Source organism: Mauremys mutica, chromosome 1 (assembly GCF_020497125.1).
Source record: "Mauremys mutica isolate MM-2020 ecotype Southern chromosome 1, ASM2049712v1, whole genome shotgun sequence".
NCBI lineage: Eukaryota > Metazoa > Chordata > Testudines > Geoemydidae > Mauremys > Mauremys mutica.
Window position 1 is genome coordinate 319219469 of NC_059072.1, and position 27557 is coordinate 319247025.

General features: G+C 43.0%; 1 protein-coding gene across 6 annotated transcripts in view; it reads right to left on the reverse strand.

The window, feature by feature from the left end:
- PAN3 (poly(A) specific ribonuclease subunit PAN3) overlaps positions 1-26903 on the reverse strand; it is a 114457-nt gene extending 87554 nt beyond the window's left edge. For 4 of the 6 annotated variants that reach the window (XM_045016868.1, XM_045016849.1, XM_045016839.1 and 1 more), the window contains exons 1-2: positions 26290-26903; positions 13009-13130 (exon numbers count right to left, since the gene is read on the reverse strand). In XM_045016868.1, the coding sequence (XP_044872803.1) occupies positions 13009-13130; positions 26290-26710 (543 nt within the window). In that variant the 5' untranslated portion in view covers positions 26711-26903. Of the gene's footprint in view, positions 1-13008; positions 13131-26289 lie in introns of those variants that run through there. The other 2 variants (XM_045016858.1, XM_045016893.1) reach the window with 2 other exon arrangements.
- Between the last annotated feature and the right edge of the window lie 654 nt (positions 26904-27557).

Sequence of the window (27557 nt, forward strand, 5' to 3'; positions counted from 1 at the left end):
ATTTCCCAAATACAGAAAACGTAACATGACACCTGTCTTACCTCCACCTCAAAAGCAACATTACAAGGACACAGATAGAGAAAATCTGACCAGTAATAGCAGCAAAGAATCCTGTGGCACCTTATAGACTAACAGATGTTTTGCAGCATGAGCTTTCATGGGTGAATATCCACTTCTTCGGATGCAAGAAGATGCATCCGAAGAAGTGGGTATTCACCCATGAAAGCTCATGCTGCAAAACGTCTGTTAGTCTATAAGGTGCCACAGGATTCTTTGCTGCTTTTACAGATCCAGACCAACACGGCTACCCCTCTGATACTTGACCAGTAATGTAACACTTCAGACATCCCTACTTAACACTTTTCAGCTTCACTCAAAATTGCTTTTAGCAAGTTGAGAAATATCACCTTTTCCTATATTAGATGATCCTTCTAATTCTGTCTTAGCTAGTGTATATAATTCTAGTGTCTAAAGTACAATTCCTTCCACCATAAATTACTTTAGGTGTAGAAATGGGATTTATAATATCCAATGCTGTAGAAAGAGCCAGATTTTTGTTTGATAGTGTATGCAATGTGGTACCTGGTACCACGCCTTGGCTTGATCAATCCTTTTCTGCCACCTAATTCAACTGGTTAGTTTCAGCATCTTAGTTCTTGGAATTGGGTATGAACTGAACACAACAGCCATACCAGTCTTCTGGTAAGTAACAAAATAATACTGACTTCCTTCTTGAAGTGCACAACAGATGAGCCCCACTAATGGCTGAATTTCTGGATCAATCGCCACTTTGGCATCTCCTTTAGATTCATCTCTCCTAATGGAATTAGGCCAGCGGTATGCCTCAAGGCTGATTGATTAAGCATCTACCTGTGTAAGCCATATGAGGTGCACCCTGGCTTTGCTGAAACTCAATAGAATGCAAGATATCATCTGTACCCTCTGTGTGAACAAGCAGACAAAGGGATCAGGAAAAAAGCCAGAACAAGTTACATGAGACAGATGTCAAGAATCCCATCATACTAAAGGAAATTTTAAAAAAAATCTTGTATGAAACTACTAGAGAGAGCGCAGAAATTTGGGGAAAAAAGCAAATTGGTACTGATCTCCAAACGAGTAAAGAAACGTGATCTTGGCAATGACGATCCCATCAATCTCTATTTCTTTCAGTCTGGCGATAAGTTCTGAAGACACAAGGCAAGACTTCCCACCACCACTTTTTAAGTAATGTCCAAGTTCCAGTTTAACCAGTTATCTTTCCCCATGCCTTCCTACTTATCCAAACATAAGCTCAGTGTAAAAGAGGTTCTCAAGCTAGTATCTGAAACAGTCTAAGGTCCTTCGAAAGTCCATTTTACTTTTTCATTTTATATCAGTTAATTTGGTCAATCTGTGCCAGAAGATAGGCCATTTAGTTATGTGTATCTAGTTGCATTTCCTAGAATTACTCTCTTAAAAGGCCTCAAACATCAAGGTCATAATAAAGTCACATTCAGTCAAATCTACATCCACAGCACTTGCTGGGGTGGATAAAAGTTTAATTTTAAAAAAAAACCTGCACGTTTTTAGATTTTTTAATAAATTTACATTTTAAAATTTCGACTGCCTAGCTCAAGAACCATTACTTACTAAGTTCGTCATGGAAATAAATTGATCCTCCTCCCACAAGAGAGTCGGTTCAAGATGTTGATGCATTATGCAATTCATAGCTTTGAAAGTGTCAGAGTAGGATTCACTGTGCAGTGTTGTTGTACCCAAGCTGGTCCCAGGAAATCAGAGAGACAAGGTGGGTGAGGTAATATCTTTTATTGGACCAACTTCTGTTGGTGAGAGACAAAAGCTTTCGAGCTTACACAGAGTTCTTCTTCAGGTCTGGGAAAGGGATCAGAGGCTATGTCTAAGCTACAGGGGCACTGATGCAGCTGTGCCATTGTAACACTTCTGGTGAATACATTCTAAGATGACAGGAGAGAGCTCTCCCACTGGCTTAATAACTCCTACCTCTGTGAGAGGTGATAGCTATGTCGGCAGAAGCTCTCCCACTGACAGAGCTCTGTCCACCCTGGCGCTTAGGTCATTATAATTTATGTCGCTTGGGGAGTATGGATTATTCACAAACCTGAACACCACAAATTATACCAAAGTAATTTGTAGCATAGACATAGCCAGAGTATCACAGCTAAATACAAGGTGGAACAGATTATTTAACATAAATTGTTAACACATATTTCAAGGGACCATTCAAGGTAAAGTGATCTGTTAACATCCCTCTAGTTATAGGGTGGAACGGAAGGGAGGGGAGCAGCTAGGATGGCTGTTAGAGGGTTATAAACATAGTGTATGCACCAGAGCCTATTTTATTACATGGAATCAAATATTTTGCCTGCTTAATACTAAGTTTCAATATATTCAGTTTGTGACATTTGGAAGAACTGACCAGGCCTTTGTAATTCACCAGGCCTAACGAATTTGCTTCAACAGGTTATATTCATCCACTGTCTGTTTTTTGTTCAATAGTGTAACAGGAAGATTAGCTTTCCTACTTTCTTGACTCACAAGTCAATAACTGTTTTATATTCTCTTTCATACAAACTATATCCCAAAACACTTTTACAGAGTTATTACTTAACTATAGTCTGGATTAGGCTGCTAAAGTACTGGGTAGTTGCCCAGTGACCCATTTTCTGGGACTGGCTAGAATGTCACTCTGTTCTCAGTCCCAGCAGAAAGGAGAGAGCATAGATGAATATTCAGCTATGGTAGAGTTGAGGAAGAGACAAACAAAGGCAAAAAAACAGATTTGCAGACAAAAACCCAAGGTAAACGAGATAGGAAGTAAAACAAGGATGACAATGGAGCAAAATTAATTTCTCAAATTTAAATGCTACCCTCTATTACTGAAGGAGTGGCTACTTTTTACAAATCAAATTTACTACTTAATAAAAGTGCATCTAAGTGGCAGGGTAGTAACTTCTATTATTTCAGTCAGGGAACAGTGTATCTGAGCAAAACCGTACTTATCTCCAGCCCTAAAAATGGTTGTGGAAAGAAAGACTGAAGTATCAATGCCCATGAAGTAGCAATATCTTCTCTTCTGTAGCAGAGCTTTTGGAAGCGTTTAAGTAATTAAGTAATATGATAGTCTCTTGTGGCCTTAAACTCTATGAAACTAAAAAGGTAAGAGTTGCTTGTATTTACTAAAGCATAAAAATGACAAATCAGAATTTCACTGCCTGAAAAAGCTATGCTTTGTTGCTCACACCTATCAATAAGCCTGGTCTTTTTACAAGTGATTTAAGTCCACAATTTAGCAGCCTTGGTTTAAACACTCTGGACAACTGATCATCTCAGATCAATGCCCATTCAAAAGATCTGTACTACAGCCATATGCACTATTTCTTGGACTTGGTATTGTGCATGGACATGCACGTGGTCTTTATTAAAGACTAAACTGTTTCTGGATTAAGAGTTGGGCTACTTGGTCACTCCCTTTGGTTCCTTTTATCAGAAAACTCACTTACAGAAAACTTACCCTAACACATGCTGAGACTCTACAAACGGGAACATAAGAGAAAATATTGAATAACTGAACAATTCTTGTCAAACTAGATTTAGGCAGCTAGCCTGGGAGAGGTTTGGATTTGAATCACTGTATACACATACAACAGTTTCAGACTCCTATACATTTCATGATTCTACACCACAAAGAAGCTTGCGCAGAAAGACAACTCTGTCGAAACCAAAGTCAAACAAAAAACAAAATCCCTGCCCCAATGCCACATGGAGGTCACTCAGTTCCACACACATCCCTAATCCATTGCTGGCTATTTCAATACTCAATATTCCGTTGCTATGGTCCTGATGGGTCATAATGAACTAGTTCAAAGTCAGCCCCAAAACTGATGGCTGTTCTTTTTGCTTAAGTGATATGAGTACGTTGCCTCTGTTCAAATCTAAAAGAAAAACTATTGTCAGAGCAAGATCCATCATCACATGCAACATCTAGGGTCTTGTCTACACTGAGCTTTTTCTGAAAAATTCCTTATGTTGACGTTATACTGCAGATGAGAGTAGTAGCATAGTCCAACCAATGGTGTTCTTACTATCTTCCAACTTGCTCTGAGCACTACCTCCAATGGAAGCTATTGGGCTCTCATTTTTGAATGGCGGACACTCATTTAGATAAGTACAGATTTAATTTTTTTTTAAATCTTCAACGTTAATCTAAGACATACACTGAAGAAAGTTTTTCAGAATAGTCACTGTGGTTATCTGAATATATAGCTATTAAATTACAAAAGCGGAATGTAAGTATAATTCAGAAAATCAGTATACTTTTACTGTTTCTTCGCTGTCAAGGAACAGCACAGCTCTGCCCCTACTTACATCTCATCTAAAGGGAAGGCAGTGTGAAAGAAGGCACAGAGAGTCAGGTGCTGATGAAAGGGCAAGCAGCCAATCTGTAGAGGGGGAAGAATGAGGAAAAGCTGGCAACAGCAGCCACAGCACACTCTTGCAGCCTCTGGATACTAGTGAGGTATTTAGACTCCCATTCCTCAGATTTTCACTGTGACATTCTTTCCCTTCTATCATCTGGCTGTTTATCCCAATCCTCTCCTCCCTCTTCCCTCACAGGATCTTTCTACTAGCCTCACCCTCATTGCTTTCTTTGGTATTTACCATTCTACTCTCCCTTCTTCTCTATCCTTAATTTGTTATCTATTTATCTAGATTTAAATTAATAAAGATGCCTATCCAAGGCTCTCTGTGCCCTAACATACAACATATACACAATTAAATTAAATCTCAGCAGTATTAAAATCAGTTCTGCAAGCACTCAGCCAGTCAACTACCCCTTCATCCCAGTAGCATGCCCCTCCTCTACTCTGGCTTCATTTATCCTTATTAACCAGTTCTCTCCTGCGTTCCCTCCTTCATGCCCACAATACATTTTTAAATATTATACACACACTACACTAAAACAACATTAAAATTGCAAAAGTCGAGCCCTCAAAAGTTAGGAAGTGACAGAAAAAACAGTTACATACCTGTTTGGTAATTCTTGTTCTTTGAGACGTGTTGCACATGTCCATTTCATTTTAGGTGTGTGCGCACGCCAGGGCACCAAAGCAGGAAAACTTTTCCCATATCGATTCCCATCCGGGCAGCACATACACCCTCTGCACGGGCATGCTGCCGGCTTAGAGTGCAAAGGAGCAGAGTAGCACTGATGCCCTCATTTCCTTCACACCAGAAGCCAGTATTTGCTGGGACTCCCATGTAGAGGGGAAGGAGGGGGAGTCGTGAAATGGACATGTTCTACGAGACGTTGCACATTTACCAAACAGTTATGTAACCATATTTTCTTTAAATTCTTGCACATGTCCATTCCATTTTAGATGGCTCACAAGCAGTTCCACATGAGAGAAGAGTGTCAGAGTCTACCTAAACAAGGCCTGCAACACCATTCTCCCAAATCTAATGTCATTTCTTGAGGCCTTGGAGAGAGCATAATGAGTGGTGAAGGTCTAAACACATGACCAAGTCGCAGCCCTGCAAATCTCAACTGATGGGAACGCGAGCCAAGAAAGCAGCCAATGCTTGTGGTCTTGTAGAATGGGCTAGAACTCACTGAGATAGGGGAACCTTAGCAATATTGTAGCACAAATACAGGAGGAGATGCAGGAAGAAATCCTCTTCCAAGTGACAGGCTGCCTCTTCATCCTGTCAGCAAAGGAGACAAATAATTGGAGAAATTCTAAACTCCTTTGTCCTTGTCCCAAGAAAAGGCTTGTGCCCTCCAAAGTATGGATTTTTCTTTTCTTTATTATTGGGGGCGGGGGAAGTTTTGGAAGAAAAAAAATATTGGTGAGCATATAGTCTGATTTAGATGAAGTTCCAACACTAGTTAAGTGAAATTTTTGGGATGTGGATACAAACTCACTTTCTCTTTATAAAACACCATATAAGGATGGTCAGCCATGAAAGCCTGAAGTTTTACTACCCTCCTGGCAGAAGTAACAGCCACCAAGAATGCCAGAGAGACAGGAGAAAATGAGGACCCAGCTATAGTTTCAAGAGGGGGCTCCATTAAAACTGAAAAAAAAACCCCCACAAATTCAGATCCCATCATATTACTGGGTCCCTAATACTTGGGAAGAGTCTGTCCAAACCTTTCAAGAACCTAACAGTCATAGGATTGGAAAAACAGATCTTCCTTCTACAGGAGAAGAGAACTTGGAGATACCTGAAGGTTCCTCTGTCAGCTAATTGACAGAATCCTTTTTCCTTTAGGTGAAGCAGGTAATCCAGAATAATATGAATAGGAGCCTGTGAAAGAGAGGTATCATTCTGCTGGGACCAAACAGAGAACCTCTTCGTTTCTTGAAGTAAGTATATCTGGTGGAGGGTTTTCTGCTATTTAAAAAGAACATTTTGCACTCCAACTTAACAGACCACTTCCTGGGGAGCTACCCACTGAACATCCAGCAGTCAGATGTAGGCTGAGAAGGTTGGGATGCAGCATCTGACCATGGTTCTGTGAAATTATGTCCAAGCCTGAGAGAGAGGTATGGAATTTTGAATAGAAAGGCTCAAGAGGTCCAAGAACCTATGCTAGCTGGCAAGACTGGTGGTGGCATCCTGTCTGAGCCTGCTCAAAACTCTTGATGCCATAGGGATAGGAGAAAAAGTGTAATGAAGTTTCCCCTTCCAGGATAGTAGAAACACATCTGACATATCCCAGGCTGGGACCTGCCCTTGAACAGAACTGGGGATTCTTCCTGTTCTGTCAGGTGGTGAATAGGTTTATTCCTGGCATTCTGCAAATCTTTGCCATGTTCAGACTGAGAAACCATTCGTGATCATTGCTGAATGATCTGCTGAGATAGTCCACTAGATAGTTCGGAGACCCCGGAAAGTGAGATGCTTTGAGAGTAATCTCATTCCTGATTCAGAAAGACCAAAGGTTTATTGCCTCTTGGCAAACAAGGTCATACCTGGCACGTCCAGGCATGTTTAGATGGAACATCACAGCTGTATTGTCCAGGAGCACCTGAGCAGAACCACCTTTGATATGGGGAAGAAACACGTCATCAGCCAGGTGGATAGCTCAAAGCTCTCAGACATTCATGTGAGGGAAGAGAACTTGAGTCTGAAAGTCATCCATGACCACGGTCACAGAGGGCAGAGTTGGGGCAAAAGAAACACTGCTGCATACACTGGCAGAGTCCATCCACCAGTCCAGGGATGACAAAACACTTGTGAATATTTGAGTCAGCATGCCCAGATGATAAGGATGGTAGATAGACAAACTCTCCACATGACTGAGGTGAAGTCTGGATACTGATTCTTGTAAGAACAAGCTGCCATGTGACCTAGAAGTTTCAGGCAATTCCTCACTGTTGTACAAGGATATGCCTGAAGTCTTTGTATAGGTCCCATATCACTTGAAATTCTAGCTTGAGGTAAATATGTGATTGCTGTGGTTGAGTGGAGAACTGTTCCTATGAATTTGATTCTGAGGAGAGGGAGAACTGATCTGTCCTTGTTGATCAACAGATCCAGTGACTGAAAAACGGACCAGATCTTCTCAATGGCCAGTATTATTTGCTGTCTGGACAGATCTCAAAAACAACCATTCATCCAGATATGGGTACACCTGGACCTCTAGCTTCTTGAGATATGTTGCAACCACTGCCATGCACTTTGTGCAAACTCAAAGAGAGGACCATAAGCTTATAACAACATCTGCTATGAGTTTTAAGAAGCTCCTGTGGCTTGGTGAACAGCCACATGGAAGAAGGAATCATTTAAGCTGAGAGCACTGAACTAGTCTTTTGGGTCTAGGAACAACAGATGCTAGGGTAACCATACAAACTCTTTATGTATCTATGAAGGTATCGCAGGTGTACAATAAATCCAAGGCCTACCTTGGATGGTACCACATGAGGTGCCAGAGTTGACAACTCTACGTCGCCAGAATGTGATATAGGCGAGTTCCTAGTGAGACCTGGCTTACCCCTTGAAGATGAAGAGGGCTTTTTCTGTCTGGAAGAGGTCAAAGTGCTAGACTTCTGCTGCTGTTTACATGATACTGAGACAGAGAAGAGTGTCATCTCTCTGAACCTCTTCAGCACAGGGATGCCACCAAGCCTGGTAGAATGTTCCAAGATGGAACAGTCCAAATTCCTGCATACTGAGCACCTGGGTTCCAAAACTGAGCACAAAGCTGCTTCCACCAGGATATCTTGACACTGAACTTCCCTCAACTTCTCAGTCCTGATCTTAACCCCTCTACAGAGAGGGCACTTATGTCTCACATATTCTTCTCCCACACACCTTAAACAGAAGGAGTTAGGCTCTCTGACTAACAGATTAGTTACAGCCATAACAGCACTTAACCCACAGGAATTTAGGCATGGCCTCATACAGAAAAGCTCAAAGAACAAGAAGATAAAAATCAAGTCATCTTTTGCAAATGAGTACCATTAACTAAAACTGTAACAACTATACTAAAGTAACTATTTACAATTAAAAAACCCTCTAGAAAAATTTTCCTAAAGAGAGAACGAAAAAGGTGAGAAGCTCACACACGCTGACTACTGACCACAGGATACGAGATGGAACTGGAGTGGGGGAAAAGGGCTGTTCTGCCCTTTGTAGCCTTGGCTAGTACAAGTGTGCAGAGGGCACATGCACTGCCCCAATGGATACTGCTATGGGAAAAAGTGTCTGGCTTCAGTGCACTAACACGTGCATACCTATGTGGAATGGACGTGTGCAAGAACTTAAAGAAGAATTTAGATTGCCTGTACAATCTTAACGTGCCCCTCTGGGATGTACGCATTACAACAGGATCTTTAATTACAGGATCACATACTAGTTTTTCCACAAGACCCCTGCCCCATTCAGTGTACAGGATGGGCCAGCTGTAGGGATGAATCAGGGCTGTGTAATGAAGGAGACTGCTGTCTGTAGTACTCATTTCAGTTGCTGCAAAAGATGAAAGGTGTATCATGAATGAGGCAGCAGACTGCAGGAAAAGAAAGAATGGTCTCATGGTAAAGAAAACTGAATGCTGCTATGGAGGATAGGTTTCTATCACTGCCTCTACCACAATGTAGTTAAGGTATTTAAACCAAACTTCTCAAAGGTGGTCACTAAACGTGTGTTTCCATTTTCTGACTTGGGACCCTGGTGTCTGATTTGCAGAAATGCTGAGCACTCTCAGCTGTAACTGAAGTCAGTGGGAAGCGTGCTTTGAACATGAAGTGCTATATAATGCGAAGAACTCTGAAAAATCCAGTAGTAGGTTTCTCAAATTAGTTTGCCACTTGTAACATGGTATCAATACCCACAGGAGTGTTGTGCAAGTAAATTTATTAGTACTTCTGAAGCACTCTGATGCTACAGTGATGAGCTCCACAGAAAAGCCCATGAGCAAATAATTGTTTTCAGAGCAAGGTTTGAATGGTGTGTGGTAAATAAGGTCTGGGGGCCACACACTGAACATGAATGAGTAAACAAAATATTGAACAGATGCTTATTAAGTGAGCGCCATCCATTCTGTACACTGAAGGAGACAGGACCTTGTGACCAGGTACCGGTAATTAAAAACAGTATCACAATGCTGGGAACTAAGTTAAGGCACAGGCAACCTTAATTCTGGTATTTCCTTACCAGTGAGTGCTTGACTTTTGCCCTCTTATTAATGTTCTTTTAACAGATTTGTGTGTGAGAGTGAGTGTGTGAGTGAAAGTAATTTCCTAGGTTCTAAAAAAAGCAAACTGAAAAAAATTCCATCATGTTTCATCATTCTCACTCTCACATGGCTCACCGGAAGGGGTGGAACCTTTAGATGATACCACACAGACCTCTGCCACTTGAGCTAACAGAGTGACTGACAGCAGTAGTAGGCAGTCATCTTCTATGTGCACCAGCACTAAAGGATTATGAGACACTGCCAGTGAGCTTCACAGACATTCACTGACAGCAGAAGAATGGTAAGATTTAGTAGTCTTGGGTTCCATTCCAGGTTTAGAGGAAAGCATGCTCTAGTGACCACAGACACTTCTGCTCCACCCCCTGCCATCTGTCCTTTTCCCAAGCCTGTCTCTTCCTCAACCCTCTCCTTTCCTCAGGCTTTTCCATCCACCTCCTTGCCCAGCAAGTCTTAGTTCCAGTTACCTTATCCAGCCATTCCCAGTTCCCCTGGCTTCCAGTCGCGGGTGCCATAGTCCATGTTCCCAATCTCACTCCCCAGGCTTCTTCTCCAATCTCAGTGTCATCATCCTGTTGTCCTAGTCTCTTTGCCTAGCCAGTCCCAGCTCTCCACCCATATTCCAGTTCCTCATCAGATCGGCCTCACCTCAACCTTCTTGCCCTGCCCCCAGTGTCCCTATCCTCCTTCCCCTATCAGCCTCCAATCACAGTCTCCATGTCCCATCTACTCAATCTATCCCCACATGTCCAGCTCTCGTGCCCTCCGTACACAAATCAAGCAGCTTCCTCCTCCATGCTTGGGCCCAGCAGAGGGCGGGGCTTCAGAGCACAGGAGAGAGTTCAGTTCTTGTACCCAACCTGAACCCAGCACAGCATGCAGCAGCCCAGAGCAGCAAATGCAGGGAAAGCCCCACACTGCACTGGGCCAGAGCATGCCCAGTGTGGATGGAATCTTAAGGAAATTTAACTACTAAAATCTAAACAAAGTCTATACTGAGCACGTGCAAACTGTGATTTTCAAAGTCTTATAACTTGCTCAAATTTGGGCAGATTTTCACAGGGACAGCAAGAGATGCATCCTTGACACAATGGCCACCAGCCTACCAAATTCCAAATCCCTGCTCCAAAGCGCAGGGGCAGTAAAGTTGTTAAAAGAAAAGGTTGCAAGAATATATCCGTAGACTTGTTCTTAGAAACAGATGAAATTTTTTCGGCAATCTTTTTAAAAAAGAAATCATACTGAGGCAGACAATCAGCATGGAAAATTGCAGCCCAAATAGTTAAAATTTGACAAAGTTATAAGCAACTGAAAATGCATTCTTATAATGAGATGTGTCAGGCAACCTTAATTGGTGGGGCTAGTAGCTCCCCCTATAATTCTTGTGCATTTGTGTTCATATATTCCAGAGACATACACCTATAACACTGTCCCCGGAAGCCAAAAAATCTTACCGCATTATAGGAGAAACTGCGTTATATCGAACCTGCTTTAATCTGCCAGAGTGCGCAGCCCCGCCACCCTGGAGCACTGCTTTACCACGTTTATCCAAATTCATGTTATATTGGGTCGCATTATATCGGGGTAGAGCTGTACTTTACAGACAAAAACTTCAGTTTATTGATTAAGTGCAACATCTTCCAAAGCAAACCCTAAAACCAAGAAAATATCAACGTATAGGACACTTCTTAACAGTAAGCTTAATGTCCACAGAGCATGTTTTCAGCAATGAGACTCCCCATCTTCATGAGGAACTTTATTCTGACTCCAACAGATAAGAAAACACTACACACAACACATTAAGGTTTTGTGGGTTACTGTGCGAAAAATTAATTACAACCTTAGCAACATTACCAAATATTCAGCATTTGCACGGGCACCCAAGTTAAGTGCATGATGTGCTTCTGAAAGAAGTATGAAATTATAATAAAAGGTTGTGTATTCTACAAGGAAAATGTTGCTGTTAAAGATCAGAGTCCAAAAAAATGCAAAACTTTGCACTTATGTTGCATAGTTCCATGTTTAACTCAGTGCTATCTAGTTCAAATTTCTTCAGAGATAGGAAAATGATTTTCTAATTTCCAGCCCTGCCAACTCACCTTGAGATATGAGGTCAAGATACAAGTTTTCATCTCCTGCATGGCTGCCAGTATAAAAAAAAAATTCTACACAGCAAGTTATGCATCCTCCAACCCCATTTAAAATAAGCGATAGAGCCTTTTTCATACCATACATGAAAAAGAAGGCAGAAAGGGAACACCTAATTCTTTCCCACCTTTTGCTAGTTATTTTTATATGCACCATACTTGACCTCAAAGGAGCCTTATGAGCAGGAGTTTCCTTGATATAAAATAAGAAAAAGCTTCTGGAAGGGCTTTCTCCATGAGAAAGCACTCGCCGCTCCCAGTCACCCAAAATCTGGATTTATCAGCTTTCCAAGCACACAGACAGACCATCTTCCCTCAGGTTTTTAAAGAGAGGATGGATTGAGGTTAGAGTGCTTTATTTTACTAAGAGATTATTACTGCATTTACTAACAGATCCATATACTTATGCTTTGAAGTAAGATGAGCAGCCCTTTCCAACAGACTGTATTGTATGACTGTTATATTGTATATGTTAACATATAATGGACACCTATATTTGCTACAAAATAAAATCTATTCCAAAAAATTACATTGCAAATGGAGGTCACTTAATTAGTTTATATTCTTTGGGCAATGCCACATAGATAGAGTATGATAGATGTTCACCTGAGAGTTTACATAAGTCAGGATATTAGTACATTGTTACTTTAACAGTTCACACGGTTTCAGAGGCTTAAGGACATTAAAATGTATTTCAATTAAAAATATTTTATAGTTTTGAGTAAAAAGGCTGAAAAAAGTTAGTCAGACCAATTCAAATGTGATAGACACAAATAAGGGGGCCCTAAAAAGAAACCTGGACAGTTAAAGTTAAGATTGCAGTATATTTTGAACACAAGTCACAAGAGGATTTAAGGTGCAATATAAAATGAAATCAACAAAAGGAATAGATCTTTCATCCTGAAACAAAAGTGCTAATAAAAATAATTGCAACACAAAGGAATGAACAAGGTTGTTCTATTTTCACCGTTAGATGAAATGGGAAAGCCTAATGTACTCTGATAGGTACAAAAACAGTTGTAGAACGGCAAGTTAGTTTTCTGTTGCTCCTGCCACTTAACTGTTTTCAGTTCTTGGCACAACAATGTAACATGGCTGTCAGAGCTAGTGCAAATTGATACCGTTTACTGCTAACATTACCTGCATCATGGGATATTTTGCTTCAGCAGGACTTCCAAATCCATTAACGCCAATGAAGCTGGTACTAAAGTAGGAATCTGTGAGACTAGCATCAGCTAAACCACTGCCATCTATTCCAGGAACTAAAAGAAAAAGGGGAAAAAAAATTCAGATTTTAGTTTAGCAAGTCTACCTGTTTCTTGCCAATAATATATTTGTCTAGATTTAAACTTGCATTCCTAAGAGAAGCAACAAAGAAAACATATTTGTGCATATAATGAAAGGAGCAATTAGGATGGAGGATGAGTGCAATATAAAATTAGAGCAGAGAGGTAGGCAGGGAGGAAGAGCTCAAACAACATGGAAAGAGTAAGGAACAAGTGAAGGTATCAGAATAGGAAGTAATGTGGTTGGAGCATCAGGAAAGGAAGAATTTTTTAAAAAAGAAAGGAGAGTAATGATCTTGCATACATAGTAAGAAGTTCTCAAAATGTTCAATAATTTATTTCTCAAACAACTATTTTTCAAACAATGTATTCATTCCTCTTGATGGCAACATTCATAGCAAGTTAACAACTTAAAATGATGTGCGGGGAAGAACTCAAACATCTTACAGCACAGACACTATGTTGCCTAAAAGTTCTTCTAGGCTAAGAGCAAGCATGAAAGATTTAATTCCCAAGGCATATTTTCAGAAAGTTAAGTGTCTAGAAACAAAGGCTTATAATAAAAGTAATTCAACTGTACCTATATAAATTTGCTACTACAGTGCAACAAGGATTTTTAAGAATAAAATAAATAGTAATTTCATGAAGACCTAAAACACACTAACTAACAGCAAAGAATCAAGATTTTATGGTTCTATGGAAGGTATGTTTCAGTAAAGAAACCCTCCACAAAGCATAAATGTGTGATGGCAAGGCACAGATCCAACTCAGAGGAAAGACCTGTACCACATCAGTGCAACTTGAACCTTGGTATCAGCTCCAGCCAGTTGGTAGCATGCTAACATGTCTTCCTAGTCACCATTGTCAAATAGAATCAAATGGATCTCTGTACCAAGCTGAAGGATTGCAGTTGCTGGTATTCACACCCACAGGTGAGAATGTAGGGTTTCGAATGCCAAAACAGGCTGCATGAGCTGGTTGGTAACTTCCCTGCTTCCAAACTAGAACAGATAGATAGCAGTAAAGTTTTTCCAGAAGAAACAAAGAAGGCATTAGAGTAGCAGCAGCACTCAAGTGGCACTAACCAGCACCCAGTTAGCAACTGACAAGTTGCGCTTGCTCACACTTCAGCCTATATCCCCATTTGAGCCAGCCAACTTAAGTTAATAGCACCACTGCACTTGAATGTCAGGTTGTGTGTGAACGCAGGGGACAAGTTAAGGGGAACACTTGAGTTATTACAAGATATCTTTGCAATGAAGACATGCCCTTAATTAAACTCATGCTGTCATGACTTTAGCATTTAGCTGGCTACTGAAGAGTTTTTCAGGAGAGGTGTACTACAGATGTTAGAGACCCCAACTACATATCATCAAAAAGGACATGAAATTTTCTTCAAGTCAGTTTTGAATCTTAAATTTAAGGACTAAGGGAACAGGGAGGTAGAGCCATATCTGTACCTGCAGCACCTTGTCGGTCCTCTTCCACAACTCCAGAAGAACAGCCAAGAGGGAGCTCTAATGAGGCCCCCCTTGCTAAAGCCCAGCATGGAACCAGAACTACTACTCCATCTGCAGTTTGGCCCTGTTCTTACCCCCCTCCCCCATAGCTGTGTAGGTGGGAAGTGTGAATTCAGAATAATGGAACAAGACTATACCATTCTGTAGACCTATTGTAATGAGAATACTGAAAATTGCAGAGCTGCCACATACTGTTTCCACCCCCTGTTAGTCAGGATCCAACTTGGACTAGGAAGGGTCAGCTCGAAAGGTGGATAAATATGTCCCTCTGGCTGACACCTTGAGAGCTAGGGTTACCAGGCTCAGACACATACGCTGATCATCAGAGCCCTGGGCGCATGGGACCCCAGTAACGAGCAAGTGTTGCAGGAATGCAGAATCGGTCAACTACGCTTGGCTGATGCAGCAACTCATGGTGTCAGACGTCATCAGGTGGTCAAGGGACATCTACACAGAACACATCACCAGACATCTGCAATACCAGGAAGGATGAGCTGGAGTGCCGATGAGAAGCACAGTGGAGAAAGTAACTGAAATACTCTCCTCATGGATTGTATTTTCCAAATGACAACCTACCCTAAATTCTCAGTTACTGAGGGACAATCTTCACTCATTGATATATGTGCTTTCCACAACCAACTCTCTGTATAACTTTTCATGAGTGATGTATCCAAATACTTGGCTGCTAATATCTAAACTGTATTTTTAAATTTACTCACCTAAATTTGGGTTATTGCTGATTATGCGCTGTATGTATCTTATGATTTAAAAACAAATTATCCACAAATACAAAGTTTAAGAACTATACCCAGATGTACAGATATTCACCAGTTTTTTTTTCAAGATGGAAATTTGGGGCTCTGTTTAGTGACAATTAGTTGTTTTCATGTTATTTTTCATTCAGAATTGCTTAGGTTCACATTGAGGTGTCTACTGTCCTGGAATCACGGGTCTTCTCTGCTTCAATTTCAGTCAGTATTGAAAGCTGAGGTACTGCTGCAGCTTTATGCTACACTGTACAAGTTAAATCCATGTCCTTCCTGACTGGTGAAGGCTATTAGCAACTTTCAAAGTTTCAAGAACAGTTACCATTCCAAGACACACTGTATAAACTCATCAGCATTTCTGCTGTTTCACACTACATTTCCTTCAGAACCCTCGGATTACATCCAATCCTGATGATTTACTGCAATGGAATGTCTCAGACTGCACCCTAAACTTCCTCAAATATTACAATCTGTTTAGGAATGCCACATGGATTTCTTGTGCGAAAAGGTATGCCGGGCATAATTTTTTACATTGTCCTTTATTATAAAGACTGGTTTTACACACCTGACTTCTCTGCTACATTATAGTTACAAGCAACATTCAAGATTACAAAAATAACTGGGAAAGGTTAGAGAAAAAACCTTTTTTTCAGTTGGTTACTTTGTGCATTTGACAGCATTTTTTGCTTTGACATACTTAGAGTATGTCTTCACAGGGATAAAAGCCCTGTGGCAAGGCCACGGCTGGCCCAGGTCAGCTGACTCAGGCTTGGGCTGCAGGGCTAAAAATTGCTGTGTAGACGTTTAGGCTCAGGCTGCAGCCTGAGCTCTGGGACCCTCCACCTTCACGGGGACCCAGAACTCAGGCTCCAGTTCCAGTCCAATCATCTACGCAGCAATTTTTCAGCCCAAAAGACACAGCCCTGCAAGCCCAAATCAGCTGACACAAGTCAGCCACGGATTTTTTTAATCCCCGTGTAGAGTGCAATGATGAACAGTTCCTCATTCCCTACAAGACTGGTCACCTACATTGTTCCTCAACACTATAATCACCCATCCTGTTAAACATCTATAAGCCACTGAGGAAAAGAATGAAATGTTGTAGTCCCACAAGTCAACAATATGCAGATGACCCCCAAACTCTCTCACTCACTTCAATACTGATAGCACTAGAATAATGAAAACATTTTTAAGAGCTGTCCACCACAGCATCTCTCAGGGAGAGTCTACCTGAAAATGCCATGTCATTCTGTAGGTTGGGAGTTTTCCTGGACTCCTTGGTGTTTCTGGATACTCACAAGAGCTGTAGCTACTCCAAAATATTCTCTTATCTGTACCTGGAAAAAGTCTCAGCCTCTTTTGTAGAGTAATGATCTGGCCGGCTGTCCATGACTTCATAACTTCCTTGCTAGGTTACTGCACCTCGCCGTACTACAGAGTAATTACACTGACCTTTAAAAGATCCTAACCAGACCAAAGCACAATAACCCATGTCCCACGCATCACCAGCCACTAAGAGCACACGACTATGGTGCTCCACTAACTACACTGGCTCCCCATAAAGAAACATGCTGATTTCAAGGTGGTATCCATACAGCCTTCCACTGCATTGTACCAAATTACTTAGTAGAACAACTCAACGTTCCTTAACAATCATGCTCCACAGGAATGATTCAGTGAATGACCTCAAGGGTTAAACTCATTAGCGCAGAGGACAAGAGTTTTCCTGGTAATAGCTTGAGGTTATGGAATTCTATTCCAGAGGTGAAGAGTGAACCCTGCCTTCAAAGTAAAACCCAAGATTCATTTCTTTAACATAGCCTTCCCACATCACCAGCAATGACTAAGAAAAGATAGATAGAAAGGGACAAGATGCAGCTCAAATAGACATACATTAAAAGAAGAGGGAAAAATAGTTTCCAGACATCTTTCTAGAAGACAAGAGAAACAAAGCCCACTTAGTCGAACCATGTCTTCTATAAGATTATTTTTGGGGGGAAAACCGTTCCTACAGCAATGGGTACTTGATAAGCACCTAAATAGATGAGGCAGTTGTCACTTGATCTATTTTCTGGAATACCACAAATGCTGTTAACAGCTTTTTCTCTTATTTGACTTTGCTTTTGACAATATTTTCAGTTACAAACAATTTAGTCACAACTTAGGTGTTTGGAAACCTCAGTGATGATCCTGGTATAAATGCCTAGACATACCAAACTTCGAGAAGAGTCTGTAAGCGACTTTCAGCTGGATAAATCACATGCAATGTTGGAAACTGAAGGGCAAGTCTAATATAAACACTAATAGGTAATATGGTCAACAGGGCCGGTGCAAGGATGTGTCACACCCTAGGCAAAACTTCCACCTTGCACCCTTCCCCCCACCCCGCGCCCCCGCGCTGAGGTGCCCACCCCCCCACGGAAGCTCCCTCCCTCCGCTCTGAGGTGCCCCCCCCTGCGGCAGCTCCCTACCCCCCACCCTCAGGCACCCCCCCCCGCCCACCCCTGCTCTGCGCACGAGCACCCCGAGCACACCGTGACAGCTTCACTTCTCCCGCCTCCCAGGCTTGCGGCGCCAGGCAGAAGTGAAGCAGCTCACCCCTACCCCACCTCCTCCCCGAGCATGCCGTGGCTGCTGCACTTCTCCCGCCTCCCAAGCTTGCGGCGCTAATCAGAACATCTGGCCGCCGCAATCGCTGACGAAGAAAATGGCACCCCTCAAATCCTAGTGCCCTAGGCGACTGCCTAGGTTGCCTAAATGGTTACACCGGCCCTGATGGTCAAATCTCCCTTTCTACTCCAGGATTACTGAAAGAAGTTGAGAGCAGCTCCAAGTACGCCTGCTTAACAGGAAGCTCTGCTTTTCATGTGCTGCATAACTATGAAACAAGGCTTAAAACGGGACCTGAAAGGTAAGCCTAAAGAGTTGGGTTTGTGCCCTTTTTGTGTGGTGTAAATATGGTCTGAAACAAAGGTTTGGGAGAAGACTTTTCTGCTTGTTTTTAATCTTAAAAATAACAGGAATCTAAAATTTGGTCTTCCCTGGCTTTGCTCGAGGTCTCATATATAGAGAGCTTTCTTATAGATTAATCAAAGGGACAGATGCGTTAATCTTTTACTAGGACAACCTTTCTCTCAAGTGTTTACTATGTATTGGCATTAAATAAGTGTTAAACATCTCTGTTATTGAAGAACAGAATATTATCTTTGTTCCTAATGCTGTGCTAAAAAATATCAGACTTCTGGAAAAGTAATATCCAAACTGAACCTTGTGTGTTGCCATCACTGCTTAAAATCCTAAATTATAGCTATGTCTGCAATAAAAGGTGTGTTTTTACAATGAGATGGCTATCTAGATTCAAAATCCTGTTAGAGACAAGGAACAGGTAAATTTTAACCTCAATGTAGGCTACTTGAAATTAATCCCCTCACCCCACCCTGCCCCCAAGGGTTTAACTCAACTAGCTACTGTGAGATAAAAACTACAGTGGCTTGTCTCCTCTTGAATTTTACAGAGATAAAAAACAAATTATTTTTTGCAGCAAACATAAAGCCGGTGTGTGAGAGATGTCATTTAAAACTTAGGAAAATTGCTTTGGCTTCATTAAAATATTATATTTGTAGGGCTTATATCTGACCTACTTTATTTTGTAGTGACATTTCTTCTATCTAGAAATAACACCATATACCTGGGTTAAAAATCAACATTTGTGTACTGTTTAATGGCTCAAGTACAAATTATGTGCTTTATATCACGTGGTAAGTGATTCTATGTATTGTCACTACCACTGTTATAATCTTTTAACTCTGATATCCCTTCTAGGTCTGTTTTTAATATAGCATTTCTCAAGGCAAGACTAAAACTAATTGCCTTTATTACAAACACTCCACCTTAGTGATCAGGAATTTATTTACAAACAGAAAGGGAAAAAACAGAAAAACATAAAATAAACAAACTATACCCTACTACTACTAATAGGAGAGCTAATCTTCCTGTTCAATATTGCAAAATGTGCATACCATAGATGTGTCTAATCTAGATTGCAAGCTCCTGAGAGCACATGTAATTTCTTCCTTTTTATTTTTACAAAACCAGTAACACCTCAGCACTAAAATGGTGATAACAGAATTACTCTCTCGGCACCCACACTCCACAGCAATTACTCAATCCTCACACCTTCAAAATATGTTCTCTCCAAGTGCTTTCCACAAACTCTCTCTCTCTTCAGGATATACTGCATCAAAATTCTGATGAAAATAAAGTAACAGAGAACTATTAAGAATATACAAAATTTAAAGTGTGGGTATCTAAAGGTTATTTTTTTTCTTTTCAGAGGGAAGACAGTAAAAATGTTCTGCTGCTTAAGATTACTATTGGTATTTTCCTATCCTTATGGTGAGGAGGGACAGCCATTAACCATACAGAGTTGGTTCATATTTATGACATATAAACTCTCAAAACAGCCAACCTGACTATGGCTTGTACAATCCATGACCAGGGCCTGACTCTTAAGCTTGTATTTCGTTTCCAAAAGTAAATTCTCAGCAAAGAATGTTCAGGAACAGAATGCTTTAACTAGGTGACTAAAACGATTTACTCTTCTCAAATCAGTGAAAGTACAAAGCAGCAAGATGACTTCGAAATTCAGCCACACAAAAACAAAGGCAATGCGATTAGTGCTCCTTTAACTCCCTATGGATTGTACTAAAATACACACACTAGGCAGCCTAGCCCATCTCATCAGCAGTGCAGGACGGTTTCCAACTCTACCTTTTCTAGGGTATGTCTACACTGCTGACTAAGCCCACATCTGTGGGACCCAGGCTTGGTAACATGCTGTTTCCAAGCCCTCAGTTGAATGTCCACACTAAACTGTAAACCTGGGCTTACAATTGCTGGACTTGGGTCTCTCAGCCCTACTAACAGGTCTATACAAGATCCTTCTGACTCAGGTCTGCAGCTTGAACTGTGTCCAGACTGCAAAATGAAAGGGTTTGGACCTGAGTCACAGTGGGATTTGGGCTCTGACACCCACCACACACACACAGAGCAAGGGTCCTAAGACTGGATCCTGAGTGCTTGCTGACTCGAGTCAGACTGATGTGTGTGGACTGAAGAGAGGCTTGGGCTCAAAACTGAGGCAGAGTCCAGGCTAAGAGTGCAGTGTAGATGTACGCCTAGCATCATGATCTATTTTTGTATGTTGCAGGAAATGGAGCTTCCACCACTTCCCTTGGAAGCCTGATCATCTCTCTGCCCAGATGTTTCTCCTGATCAGCCTAAATTTTTCTCTCTTCATTTTAATCCCATTACACCAAGTTATAGTATCATGCATAACTACATAACTGGCTCCATCTTTGGTCCTCTCTTTCTTTGATTCCACTTTTTTCTTTGCATAGTGTCATACACTCACAAATCTTAAAGCTACCATTCTCTACACTGATGATTCACAAGTCTACCAGTGTACTCTTTACTAGTCTCCATCCAATTCTGCATTTCTACCAATCTCTTCTTAGATCTCTCACCATCGGCATCCACTAATATGGCCAAATCTTAACTCAACATTCCTCCTCTCCCACCTCAGAATTTCTTCACTAAAAACTATATTTACTGCAAATTAGACACAATATGTAGACTGTGTTGGGTAAAATGAAATCTTAACCTTAATATGGTACGCTGCAATATAATATCAGGTAAGATGCAATATAAAAATAGTTTCAAAGGTAAAAATTACATATTTAAAATAACGCTCAGTTCTGTTACAATACATTAGAACAGTGGGTTTTCACCTTTTTTCATTTGCGGACCCCTACATTTCAAATAGAAGTCTGGACCCCTTTGGAAACCTTAGACGGTCTGCAGATGCCCAGGATCCACAGACCACAGTTTGAAAACCACTGCATTAGATTACAATCCAAGTTCTGTTTCTGGAGTTCTTTTGGATTTTGTTTTTTAAAGATCTAGCTTGCTGGTCAGTTTGTCTTTCTGAGTCTCTGAACTATTGTATGTTGTTTCAAAACAATGGTGATGGTTAAGTCTTCAACACCTTTTTTAAAAACAGATATTATGAACAAGTTTCTATAACCAATGTTATAAAATCTAAACTGTAGGTCTCACCTAAAAAAACAATTTCTTGAACTGGCTTAATTTGTTGAAAGTGATGGTATGCATGGTCCCTACGGTGTTGTAGTGTTGCCCCTACGGTGGCAGCAGCTGCTTACTGCTATTATCACAGTAAGCTTGAAAATGTGTAGTTTGCTGGCTGTAAGAGCAACAGCACTATGACTATCAGGCCAGCTTGTTGTGATCCCGGTCTCCACACCCCTTCCACCTCCAGATCATGGATAGTCTGAATTATGAACCAGTGCTGCAATGGAGGGCCCTAGAGCAGCACTACTACCTCAAGTGTTGTGGTCAAGTTAAATTTTGTTCTACTTTTATTTATTTTTTACCGGAAGTGTCCTACAGAGAATTTGAGGAAGGATTTATTGATAAAGAATAAAGAGAAGGAAAAAGGAATGTTGAGAGGACAAGACTAGAATAGGGTTAAGAAGGAAGAGGACACCAAGGCCTGGTCTACACTACACAGGTAGGTCGACATAAGACAGCTTACATCAACCTAAATATGTCACAGTGTACACACCACAGCCTTGCCCAACCAATGTAAATGTCCTACTATATCAACATAATAACACCACCTTCCCCAGCTGGGTTACTTACATTGGCTGTTTGCTGTCTTCTCAATTTCAGGGCTTCATGACGCCTCGAAACAGATAAGAAAACCCAGCAGCTAGAGCCCAGCTGACCCTAGCTCCCTGCTCTCATCAGGGAATGGGAAGGTGAGAACCCTGGGAGGCAGCTGGGCTCCCCATGGGGAGCTGCATGGGGTTGAGAGCCCTAGCTTTCAGGCCCCCCAACACTGCCCCTCTTCAGTTGGTAGAAGTGCTTTGGTAAGGAAGCGCACCACCAACAGAAGGAGCGTAGTGTGGACCTAACGTAGGTCCACTTAAGTCTATAGTGTAGACATGGCCCTAGACTTGGGAATAAGGGGAACTAGAGCTCAACAATCAACCCGACAATAGAAGTACCACTGTTCTCATGGCCAGCTCCTTGCATGTGCATACCTAACACCACAGCAGCATGGTGCTGCTGTCATGGCAGAGCTATGAAAGCAGATGTAGCTCCCTATGTTTTTACTTTTGAGATACTCAACTATATTTAAAAACAAGATGAAAGAAGATTAAGAAAAATTTTAACTATTACAATATTTTATAGTAAAAAGCATCCAAAGGAGTTAGCAGATAATTTTAATAGTTCCTACACCACAATCTTTACTTGCGTATAAAAATTACACACACAAAAATTAAAAGAATATTATGGTCGCAAAGTTAAGCACTCAAAAGTTACGAAATTCCAGAATTAAAGTTGCCATGACCCATGGATGTACGCATAATGATAGTTTTTGAATATATGATCACATGCTACTTTTTCCATGAGACCTCTGCCTCTGTCAGTGCACAGGGTGACAGCTCCAGGGAATGAACCAGGGCTATGTAGATTAGACTGTCTGTAGGACCCCTGTTTAAGTTTTTGCAGAAGATGAAAGGTGTGTAGTAAATGAGGCAGGGGACCGCAGGAAGAGAATGAATGGTCACATGGCTAAGGCAGTTGAATGCTGCCCTGGAGAACTGGATTTATCCCTATATCAGAATTTCTAACAGTGGGCAAGCCACGCAAAACAAAATTTTCATAGGCGGTCACTAATTGGCCTCATGTTTGGATGCCCAGCCTGAGATCCTGGGGTCTGATTTGCACAAGTGCTGAGTACTCACAGATGCAATTAAAATCAATGTGAGCTGTGTTTTGAACAAATAAAGCACTTAAGAACTTCCCACCCGAAAAATCAGGTTTCTCAGATTAGGCACCCAAAATTAGTGGATGATTGTGATCTTGATCTCTCTATACCTCAGCTCCCCATTTGTGAAATGGGAATAACACTCCCTCACCTCACAGGAGTGTTGTGAAAATAAACAAACATTTATTATGATTTCAGATACTATAGGGATGAGTGAGGCAGAAAGGCCTATTAGGAAATTAATAATTCTGTATTCAGAGGAGAGTTTAAATAGTGTGTGTAGTAAATAAGCTACTGAATAGCAGATCATTCAATTAGCACTGCCCATTCTGTGCTCTTGCATTTGAACCAGGTGGCTTCCTCCTCCACACTGCCTGAGACTCAGCAGGAAAAGCAATGAGGGCATAGAAATAAGTCTGACATCGCTCAGTTCCTGCATCTGGGGCCACAGGAGCAGGGAGCTGCAACTACAAGGAAAGTTCTACTCCAGTGGTCCCCAACCTTTTTCATCTGGCAGGCGCCAGATGACGAGCCACGGAGGATGGTGGCGGCAGAAGAGCACCCGCCGAAATTCCACCGACAAGCGGCAACGTTAATCAGCATCGCCACCAAAATGCCGCCAACAAGTAGTGTCATCCAGAGGCATCGCCGCCAAAATACCGCCGAAAATTGGCGGTGACACTTCTGGATGACGCGGCTTGTCGGTGGCATTTCAGCGGATGCTCGTCCACCATCCAGTACGCGGGCACACTTAGACGCCCCTGCGGGCGCAATGGCACCAGCGGTCACCGCGTTGGGGACCCCTTGTCCTACTCAGTCGCCACTGCCCTGGGCTGGAGCATGCTCAGTACACACAAAATCTTCAGAGAATGTAGCTGGTAAATTCTCAAGTCCAATGCTGAACGTATGCACAGTGAAATTTTTAAAGGCTTATAACTTGGAATTTCTTCCCACTCACAGGAACAGCAAAAGAGACATCTCTGACCCAAAAGAAACCCTCCTGCCAAATTTCAAATCCTGCACCAAGCCTGGCCACACTAGTGCTTCTTAATGAAAGGATGTAAGAATTTTTTGGACATTGAAAAAAAGAGTATTTTTCTCCAAACTTTGTTCTGACAAATGGCTGACCCATTTTTGCTGAAACTTTCCCCCCAAAAAATTCAAACTGAACTGGTAACTGGCTTCAAAAATTTCAGTTCCACCAGTTAACGTTTGCCAAATTATAAGAAACTGAAAACAGGGTCCTATATGGAAAAATGTTGGGCAATCTTAACCATAGATGGTGCTACTGTCTCCTCCTGTAAGAGTACATATGACAGTATTACATGCCTATGTTTGTCAATCTCACATTAACTACCTAGATAACACTGCTCAATGGAACAGGCTCACCACAGTAAATATGAGCAATCTTGAAACTTGGCAAGTAGTTGTTATAATTTATTGTTAGATACAAAAGCAACAAAGTTCATTAGTAGAGAGATCGAATACCATGAACAAACTTGCTGTCTGTCAGCTATATATCTACAGCATCCATCACTACCTGAATTTCAGAAAAGTACCATGAAAACATTTGATAGTTAGAAGTCATTTCATGCAAATAAACTTTAAGTTTATGCCACAAACCCATAATGCAACCAAATGTAGCGTACTAATTTAAAAGAGCATGACAATCTTTTTTTAAAAAGCTCCACAGCTAAGAAGATTTTGCTATGCTGAGTGCTGCTGCAACTACAGACCAAGTCACTTACAAAGCTAGTTTTCTGTAAGTCTCAAGTGCACAGCTAATAAAGCTCAAGTATAGCAAGTGCATCACCGATAAGTGACAGTAACTCAGCTTAATATGGAACTCAGGAACTTGCAATTCTCACTTTTTTGAGGGGAAGGAGAAAGAGAGGTGAGGAAGGGGACTTATTCTGAAATACTTAAAAAAAAAAGTAATGCCATCTGAGGATGAAGAGCTATATTATGAGTGTTTCAGTTGGGAAATTTAAGATTCCCATCAAAAGAATCTCATTTAAAAATTGTCCGAACTTGACTACCCTACAAAGCTACTAGTGAAATAGCTTCTTCATGCTAGTCTCTCTTCCAGCAGAACCCTTAAGCAGAAAGCTTTGAGTATCCTGTTTTGACTCAGATACAAAAACCCTTTACCTGCTGCTGTATTCAGGCTCCGTTTTGCCTACATATTTTTGGATGTCCCTGATGTCAGCCAGAAAGTATTTGAGTAAGCTTCTGTTAAAAAAAAAAAGTTTTAACAGATTCCAAATATGAAAAACTGGGAACTGAGGCCCCAAAGGAGATTAGGAGTTTTGTGCACCTACACATGTACCAGCAAACTGGTGGTTTTGGGGGGACAGTATAAAGATGAAAAAGATATGAAAAGCAGCAGGTCATTTCAAAGCATCTGTGAATAAATTAATCTAGTTTCCTTTTACACAGTGCCAAGCTACTCACACTGAATCTCCCCAACCACCAACCTCAGCCATCACCATTGTTGTTTAGTATTTGCTTCTGGTACTACCCACAACATGCTAGGTGTTTTCCCACACATCTCTGCCACCCACCAACCCCACTGCACACCTAACCAATATCCACGGGGGAGACCCTTTCTAGTATCCCCCACCATTCCCCTGCATACCTAACCAACATCCACAGGGGACACCTTCCCTGGTAACCCTCATCACCCCCTGCATCCCTAACCACAATCCACGGGGGATACCCTCCCTGGCATCCCCATCTCCACCCTGCATCCCTAACCAGCACCGAGGGGGACACCCTCCCCTGGTATCCCCATTTCCTGCCTCTCTAACCAGCACCCGCGGGATACAAACGCGAGCCTCCTCCTCTCCCTGTATCCGCGGGGGAGGGGTCACCTTTCCCAGCATCCCCAGCCCCCTCCCCGCCCGCGGGCAGGACGGGCTGCCCGGCCCTGTCCCTGCCAGTTCCCACCAGCCGGGACTCGGCCGTTGTCTCCTTCCCTCGCCCGCACTCACTCGCCAGCCGCGGTCCATCCAGCCCCCCGCCGCCGCCTCCTCCTCCGCCGGCGCCGTGGCTGCCCCCCAGCTCGGCCTTCTTAGGCCCCACCGCCGGCGCCGCTCCGGGGGCTGCCCCGTGCGGGTAGCCGGGCCCGGCGGCGGCGGGGACGCTGGGGCCGGGCAGGCCGAGCGGGAGCCCCCCGAGGGCGGGCGGGGGCCCGGGGCAGGCGGGGGCGGCGGCGCCGGGCTCCTCATGCAGGAACTGGCACTCCTCCCCGTAGAAGCAGGTCTTGTCCTTGGCGTAGTAGCGGCAGAACTTCAGCTTCAGCCCCGCGCCGGGGGCCGGGCCCGGGACCCCCACCGCCCCGACCCCCGCCGGGGCCCCCGCCACCGGGGACGGGCCCGCCGGGGACGGGCAGGGGAGGCCGCCGCTGTTCATGGCAACGCCGCCAGCCTCAGCACCATGGGGAGAGGCCCGGGAGCCGCCGCCGTCACCCGGAGCTCCGACTCCGGAAGGGGGGAGCCGGGGGCGCGATTGTGCTTCTCTTAAAGGGGCCGCGCGGCTCAGCCCGCCGGGGGTGAGGGGCGGAGGCGGCTCGTCAATGGGCCCGGGCCAGGGCTTGTTTATTCCATTTTCCTCTTCCTGAGCGGACGCCCCGCTGCGCATGCGCGGGAGAAGGGTGTTCTGGGTAATCCAGGACGAGTGGGGCGCTGGGGGACCCAGGCAGAGGGTCCCGCGCAGGCCTAGCGTGGGCGGGGCGGGGGTAAGGGGGTGCGCGCGCGCCTCTCGTCAGTGACATGTCCCCGCGCGTGGCGTCCCGGCCGTCTCGTGCCTCCTGGAAACACCCCCCAAGAGGCCGCAGCCTCAGCTGCTGCACTGGCCCCGCGCATTCTGCTGCCTCTGAGGGAAACCATGTGAAAGCATCAGGGCCCTCGGAAGTGACGAGCTGCGCCTGGCTTGGCTCAGAGGCTGGCTGTTGTGCAGGGCTGTGTTCATGCCTCCTCCATTGGTGGCTGCAAAGCCCCCCGCGCTCAGTAAAGAATAAGTAGCCATTGATCAGCACCAGGGTGCTCGGGCAAGGCAAACAAACAAATCAGGGAGGGGTTTGCAGTGTCAGGGAGGGGTGCTGCAGCCCTCCCTCCTGTGGGTGAGTTCTCCGGCCTGTGTTGTTATCTGGGACGTCAGACTAGATTATCATCCTCCACCACCTTTTAGCATAGTTTACTTGTAGCTAGGTAAGTAATGGTTTAAAACACAGCTTCCTTCTGATGGTTTGTTGACATAA